Source organism: Aspergillus glaucus, assembly GCF_001890805.1.
Source record: "Aspergillus glaucus CBS 516.65 unplaced genomic scaffold ASPGLscaffold_53, whole genome shotgun sequence".
Taxonomy (NCBI): Eukaryota; Fungi; Ascomycota; class Eurotiomycetes; order Eurotiales; family Aspergillaceae; genus Aspergillus; species Aspergillus glaucus.
In genome coordinates, this window is record NW_019170505.1 from 1 (window position 1) to 8,293 (window position 8,293).

Here is an 8,293-nt window from a genome sequence, read left to right on the forward strand (position 1 = left end):
GTGTATGAATAATAATAATAATAATAATAATAATTGCAGAGAATTTATTTCATCATTGCAGAAACATATTCTGGCACTCGACTATCGTCAACATTATCCATCTCAATACTGAAACATTAGATCGATAAATATTGACCGAAAATTCTATTGTACATGAATAAATGCTATTTTCTACGACAGACCGAACCCTCACAGTATTATATCCTCAGACAGTGTCATTCGTATCCACAGCTACAGCCTCCCAATGGCCAAAATATGTCCGGAGCAGCTCCGGCATAGGCTTGACATTCAGAATATCAGGCGAGTCCGCCAACGCGCGGCGCAGATTTGCAGTTTCATACGTGGCTGTTCCGCCCGTGGTATCCCACCAGATGAGGCTGTCCGCCAGTCGTTCTTGGAGCATTGGAGTCGCCACTTTCATGCCCTGCTTGCCTCGTTCCCTGAACAGCTGCAGCCACTCGGCTGAAGAGACCGCTCGGAGGGGAGTGGAGCAGCAGGCGCTTAGGATCTCAAAGGTATGCGCCATTGTGATGGTTTCGGCTTGATCTGGGGGGACGACATTGAAGGCGTGGCCGTGATTGGCTGGAGACTGCGAGATGTGAAGGATTGCTGCGCATACGTAGTCGACTGGGACGATGTGGTTGCGTTGCTGGGGTGGGGTTGGGAAAGCGCCGAGTTGGATGCAGTTGGTCATGAGGCGACTTAGCAGGTCTTCGGGCTTGTCGACACCTGTGCCGCTGTGGCCCATGACGATTCCTGGGCGATAGATGGAGATAGGGAAGCCATTGGCAATGGCATTCCACACAATGCTTTCTGCAACGAGCTTGCTTCTGGTATATCCAACGTGCAACTCGAAGAACTTGCGCTCCAGCACGGCCCTTTCGTCCTCTGGGATAGTAACACCAGATAAATGAGCGGAGGTACCGCACGCGGAAATACTAGACCAGTAATTCAAAGCCTTGAGACGGCCGGCATTGACAAATTCCAACACATTGAGGAGTCCAGTGATATTGGCTTCACGATGAGCAGAGTAGGGAAGGGTGTAGTCGACGTGGGCTGCAAGGTGGAAGACAACACTCGCTGTCTGTGCGTGATGGTCAAAGTCTTCCTTGGACATTCCTAAGTTCGGATAGGCGATATTGCCCGGGACCACAGTCACCTTGCCCAGCCCATCCAGGGGCAGGCCGTATCGGGCCAGTGTCTTTTCGATCCGCCGCTTGCCGGACTCGGGGTCTGTCGTTCGAACCAGACACGTGACGCTCTGCACGTGCGGGAGAGCCAGAAGATCGATGAGGAAAAAGGCGCCTACAAAGCCTGTTGCACCCGTCAGGAAGATTCTCCCCTCGGATTCAGAACACCAGTCCGGGATAGGTCCAGGAAGAGGTCGCAAGTCGCTGCCCAGCTTCATGTCCTCTAAGCAAATTGCCAATTCATCCGGTTCAGCCGATGATGGCAGGGCGTCTGAGCTGGGAGCGTCTTCTCCATCCAAGTATTTCTTGCGCAATGTCTTGACTGCAACGACGGCAAGGCCTCCAACGGTACCAGCATTTGATATCTCAACCAGAGAAATATCGATCGCCGCGTTACGGCGGAACCAACTGCGGATTTCAATGCCCATCAAGGAATCGATGACAATATTCGCGAGTTCCTCCTTGCTCAGGTCCTCCGCATAGGCAAGATGAGCAGCGACGACCTTACCCAGCTCGACGGTGATTTTGTCAAGAGTGGACTGCTCATCCAGCAGTTTCGGATTGAGCTGAACCTCGTCCAGAAGCGAGCGCAGTTCGTGAGATCGAGGGACAGTTGTTGCTTTGGCGCTTACAGTAGCATTCCGCCAACGGCTGAAACGACCTTCCGGCATCAAAGGGTCCGTAACCGCGTTTACTGTTCCCATGCCCATAATGATTTGCGATGAAGGGTGAGGGAATTGAGACAAGACGGAGATTTCCAACGCTTGAAGCAGATGTTTTTCTTCGAGTATCTGGCCATCCATGGTAGTGACGACTTTCAATGTTTGCGGGCTTTGCTCCGCTGCGTAACCAATGTCTCCCATAAACCCAATATCAAGTACACTTGCCGGCAGCTGCTTGGAGTGACGATATTTTACAAAGGAGTCGAGGAAAGTGTTGGCTGCAGCGTAATTGGCCTGGCTGCCAAATCCCATGATACCCGTGATCGAACTGAAAAGAACAAAGAAGTCGAGTGGCGTGCTTTGAAGCTCATAATGGAGATTCCATGTTCCTTGCACCTTGGGAATCAGGGCGGCTGTCCATTCCTCGAAGGTCATTTTAGAGAACATCTGATCCTTGAGCACCATGGACATCTGGAGAACGCCTGCGATGGGGTATTTTGCTGCGGAAAGAGCCCGCTGGACGTCTCCATTGTTGGCGACATCACCAGTCACCACCATCGCGCTGACCATATTGTGGCTTTCCAAGTCGTCGATGAAGGCCTGTGCATCAGGGGATTCAGCCCCGGACCGAGACAGAAAGATGAAATGGCGGGCGCCCTTTTCCACCATCCAGGTACTGATGGCTCGACCTAGTCCTCCGAGCCCACCGATCAAAAGGTACGAGGCGTCCGACCTGAAGATGGGAGTGGTGTCGTGTATCTTGGTTATTGGCAGACTTTCCGGATCGTCTGGCATTCGAACCACAATCTTGCCCATATGCTGGCCCGTCTGCATATGGCGGAAAGCTTTGACAACATTGCAAGCGTCGAAAACCGTCACGGGTCTGATGGGCGTCAATTTCCCCTGCTTGAAGTACTCTCCGAACTGGTCCACCAGGCCCCGAAGTACCATTGGATACGCAAACGCTAGCATTCTGAGATCCACGCTGCAGAAGGAACGGTTGTTGAGGAAGACATCCATGTCCAGCTTACCGTGGCCCAGAAAGTCTCGCTTTCCGATTTCGACCATCTTGCCGAATCTGGCAACGCATTTCCACGACGCATGGAGCAGTTCGCCGGACAGAGAGTTCAGCACCAAATCAACCCCGCGTCCATTTGTTTCCCTGAGCACGCCTTGTAGGAATGATGTGCTTCTGGAATCAAAGATACGATCTGCTGGGATTTTCATAACATCGGTGAGATGGCGGACCTTCTCACTCGTCCCAACCGTGGTATATATCTTTGCCCCGATCATTCGACAGACCTGGATTGCAGCCAGGCCAACACCTCCACACGCGGAATGGATAAGCACAGATTGGTCTTTTTGCAGGTTTCCAACCGTGATCAGGCAATATATGGCCGTCGCGAAAATAACTGAGTTGCCCGCGGCATCTTCAAGAGACATTTCCTCAGGGACAGTGTGGCAAAGAAGGGCTGGGACCACTACTCGAGTGCTGAAGAGACCATCATAGAGGAAAGCAACTTTATCACCGACTCTGACATGCTCCACAGACAAACCAACGCGGCGAACAATCCCGCTGCCTTCGAATCCCAACTGGTCAGTATCTCCCAGGAATCCCATGGTGATCATCATGTCCTGTGCGGGTTAGAAAGTGGCCATGTTATAGTAGAGGGACACTCACCCGGAAATTCAGCCCAACATATTTCATCTCCACTTCAACTTCATCTTCTTTCAACTCAGACGGTGAGATTGGCGACCTGGACATGGACCACCGTAACGAATCGAAAATCCCATTGAATTTGATATCCAATGACCGTGGTGCCGATGGGTGTGGCACGCTAGCCAGTTGCTGATCCAACGAAGACCATTGATTCCTAGACAAAAGAATCTTCCCATCTTGGAGGGCATACTCATAATCCGAATCCAGCCAGGACCGATGGGATTGAACCCTCAAAGTGTGCAAAAGCTTGAGCACAGAGGCCACGGCGATGGCATCAAACCGGTCAATTTCCACAGTGGCAAACTTATGGCCCAGTTCTGATCGGAGCGTCCGTGCCATTCCCAATGCCAATGCAAAACGAGGATCTTCACAGGTGACTTGGACACTCCTTGTGGTCCAAAGAATATGACTGCCGGCTAGTTTGGATACGTAGCTTTGAAACAAGCCGAATTCATCGGCCGACAGATGCTCGAAGAATGGTCCTTCCAGGTCAATGAGAGAAATCACATCAGACCCAGACGGAGGCGTCTCCTGCAATGTGTACCACGTCACCGTATAGCCTGCAAGGGAAAGTGCGTTCTCCAGCTGACGGCCCCATTCCGAGATATGTGACAGATAGAGCAGTCCGATCTGCCCTCCTTTTGTATCCATATCGGCGGATTTGGCTCCCGAAAGGAGCACCGCTGTCTGGCTCAATGGTCTGTCATTGGCATATCGCACGGCGTCGACACCGGTGAAGTTGGCCTTGATCAACTCCTCATGCCATCTCTCAACAGACAATGCCGGGCTGTCTCTGCGACCGTCATTCTCTCCGAGCCACCATCCCGGTAAGACTCCCATTAGGAAATTGATCAAGGGGACATCTCCACTGAGCTCCTGCATGAGTAGCCGACCACCGGGGGCCAGAAGCTTGCGGACGTTCTGCAGTGTGCTGGATATTTGAGGCGTCGCATGGAGCACATTACCAGCCAGGATCAGGTCATAGCTCTCCGGAACATAGCCCTGCGCTTCTGGATCGCGAGTGACATCAAGGGTTGCGTATTCAATGGCATCATACTCTTGAAATCGCTCTTGGGCATCTGCTATAAAGCCCGCCGATATGTCCGTGAACGTGTACCGTGAGTAAAGCCGGCCACTGTCTGGGCTGAGCGCCTTGAGGGCAATGGATGTCAATCCACCCGTTCCAGCGCCGATCTCGAGGATGCGAAGCGTTGGCTTGGAGTTACCCAGTAGTGTGAGGAAGTCTCCACAGGGTGAAATCGCAGCCATGGCGATAAAGAAATGTTTCATCCCATCATCCTGCATGAGAAGTTCGAGAGGATTAGTGCGACCCTCCAACACGTCGTGCAGCGCATAGCAGAGTCTCTCAGCGAGTTGGTGAGTAAATATGAGCGTGGGATCCAATTCGCGTATTTCCTTGCGCAACGCATCGGCATAGGGACCGTGGAGGCCGAGTACTGAAACATCCTCTTCCCTCATCTCCGGAACCAGGTCAGGCGACTTTTCCTGGATTTTCCGATACTGAACTTTGATCCAGGTGTGGTATCTCTTGAGATGATCCGAAGTCGGTGTCGACTGCCTTGTGAGACGATATGCTTCTGCCAGATATAAACTCGTTGCCCTGGCCACTGTGTGACCGTTGAAAATCGATTCATGAGGCGGGAGCTGTTCTTCAAAGGGGATATAGTCGATATGCGGCGTCCAATGGACATTCGATGCCAGCAGCGTATTCGAGTCATCTGCTTCTGGATCGTGAACGCTGAAGAAAACCCCCTTTTCCAGACGAAGGGAAACACGGTTGTTTGAGAAGAGCGTTGACATGACTTCCATGGTACCACCAATGGTCTCGCAGGAAACATTCAGGTCCAGTGGCCCACGGCCTTCACTGACGTATAGAGACTCAATCGCAGTCGGGATACACATCCGTGTCATTCGCCGCGAGATGCCTTGTGTCGCGGCTGCAATAAACAGTTGCAAGCACTCGTCAATGGCGGTTGGATGAAGGGCATAGTAACTGCTCTGCGGCGGTTCACTGCTATGCAACACCGCGGAAGCATGTTGAGTCGTCGGGCTTGCTGTGATCTGTTCCAGTCCTCTGAAATGGGGGCCATAGTCCAACCCGCGTTTTTTCAGCGCACGATACCATTTGTCCGAGTCAACCTGTCGAGAATAGGCCTGTCTGGAGGGGACGTCATGTTCCTGGTCAGGCCCCTCGCGAGCCTGGCCCACGACATGTTTTTTCCATTTTCCGTTTTGATAGGTTGAAATGGTAAAGTCAAACCATATGGAGTCGACTTGATCTGTGAGCTTCGCGGGTCGCAGACTCGTCATGATCTCTGCAGTGCCGTCAAGAATCAGTGCATTCCGGATGAAGACGTTTCTCAGAGAGTAGTCTGTTGAGCCAGTTACTTGCCGCACAGCTTCACCTGCCATGGCCACATAACCAGCACCGGGAAAGACAATATCCGTGCCCAGTTTGTGGTCCATCAACCACAGGACATTTTCCAGTTTCAAAACGTTTCGCCACGATGGCTCCAAATGGTTGGACTCTAGTGTCCGAGAGCCCAGCAGCTCGTGATGAGGATGTTGGCGATGTCTCCAGTCATGAACGATACGAGGCTCATCCCAATATATCTCGCTGTGCTGCCACGAATACGAGGGGATTTCTGTCACGACCTTGCCTTGTGGAAGGAGGGAATGAAGACTAATCGATGCACCGTGCGTGTAGAGGCTCCCAGCTGTGGCCAGAATACTTCTCCATACATCTTTCCCTCTAACGATGGTCGGGATATATCGGTGCTCTTTGGTATTTGCCTTTGCGATTGACTGCCGAATAGGGCCGGATAGCACTGAATGGGGTCCGATCTCCAGGAAGAGCTTTGACCGTTCGTCGTCTTTGAGGATTCTTTCGATTGCCGTATGGAACAGGACGGGCGATTGTAGGTTTCTGCGCCAGTAACCGGGACTCAGAATCGAGGGATCTGATACGATTGTCCCAGAAACAGTCGAGTACATTGGGACCATGGATAGTTGGTGCGAGAAATGGGGAGAGACCATCTTCTCATATGCATCCCCGGCTTCAACCATGTGGTGCGAGTGATACGCCACATTGACGGCGAGCTTTCGGCAAAACGTATCCTGGTCGTCGGCGTGGATATCATCCAAAATCTCCGCGAGGACATCACTGTCGCCTGAAAGCGTGATGCTATCCGGGCTATTATCGCAGCCAATGACGACACCCGGCTTCAGGAACCGTCGTGCCTTTTCAGAGCCAAGGCCAACAGCTGCCATACCACCCGGACGATCAGACAGATTCTTCATTGCCTGACCACGGAAATAGGCGATGAGAATGGCCACCTCGGCGGATAATGCACCCGACGCATAAGCGGCTGCAATCTCTCCGCTGGAATGGCCTACTACTGCATCAGGTGCGGTTCCCCAAGTCCGAAGAAGGTTAACAAGAGCGATCTGAACGGCCGTGCAGAGGGGCTGTGCGAATTCTGCTTCGGCCACTCGACTCTCATCGTCGCATTTCAAAAGCTCGTCTGCATTCATAACACTATTAGATTTGGTCTTTTGATATAGGGTGCAAGCATACCTTCAATATACCACAACGGTTTGCTGTCTAGCCCTTGCAGGACTCGATCCATTATCTGGATATCTTCCCGGAAGGCTTGGACGTTCTCGATCAATTCCCTGCCCATTCCAGGCCACTGGGCACCTTGACCGGTAAATGTAAAAATGATGGGTGCCTTGACGGACGTGGACCTTGCAAAGGACGAGACTTTCCCATCGGCTTCAGTGAGCGCAAATGCCCGATGGTTCATGTGCTCTCGCCTCAGACCCAAGGTATATGCAACGTCAGTCAAGAATGGCTTTGTCTCAAGATACGTCCGTAGACTCTCGATCTGACCGTCCAATGAGTCTTTTGATTTTGCAGAGACAAGCAGAAGTTGCGGGCCGTCATCTACATCTGTAGATATGTCATTCCGCTGCAGGGAAGAAGCGGAATCAAGAATAACCTGGCCATGTTAACTGATATACTTCAAGTAAAGAGATAAGCAAGTACATGAGCATTCGTTCCGCCAATTCCAAATGAATTAATGCTTATTCTTTCGCTGCGGTCTGTTGGCCACGGAGTAGGCACCACGGCCACCTTCAACTTTGCCTGTTCAAACGGGACTGTCGGTTGATTAGTACTTATGCTGGCAGATAAGCTGGCTGGACTGGACATACTGTTGGGATTCGGATTGTGGAAGTGAACATTGGGTGGAATCGTGTGATTCTCCAATGCCAACACACTTTGAATCACACTCGTGATTCCAGATGCACCTTCAGAGTGTCCAACATTGGGTTTGACCTTTATTTTATCAGCATACAGTCACAAACGCTAATAACAAAACGATCGCTCTAGTTAAGCAGTAAAGTGGACGGGGCGCCTGGAACATCAAAATCAGCACCCAAGAGAAACACGTCTTTTTCACGCGTCAATCGACCGATAGGGGCCTTCTGGCACCTATAAACCACCATGGAGGCTCTGAGACCCCGTGGTGGTGGTATATCACACGCGTCACCCCCCGGAGTGGGCAACGTGGCCTCCCAATTCGCGGAAACACAAGATATGCCAGTCACCCCAACGCCAACCCGCTGGCGATCTGGGAACGCGATGCAACCTGGAATTAATGAAGGCAGCATGGAGAGTATGAGCGTGGATGAAAATG

At 51.8% G+C, this 8,293-nt stretch overlaps 1 protein-coding gene across 1 annotated transcript; it reads right to left on the reverse strand.

The window, feature by feature from the left end:
• Positions 1 to 37: 37 nt before the first annotated feature.
• On the reverse strand, positions 38 to 8,102 carry ASPGLDRAFT_62541 (uncharacterized protein; the record flags this gene model as incomplete). The annotated part of the gene is made up of 6 exons (XM_022548537.1): positions 38 to 3,487; positions 3,534 to 7,117; positions 7,171 to 7,594; positions 7,642 to 7,754; positions 7,809 to 7,932; positions 8,019 to 8,102. The coding sequence occupies 6 exons, from the start codon at positions 8,100 to 8,102 to the stop codon at positions 206 to 208; spliced, it is 7,611 nt and encodes a 2,536-aa protein (XP_022395131.1). The 3' UTR covers positions 38 to 205.
• Between the last annotated feature and the right edge of the window lie 191 nt (positions 8,103 to 8,293).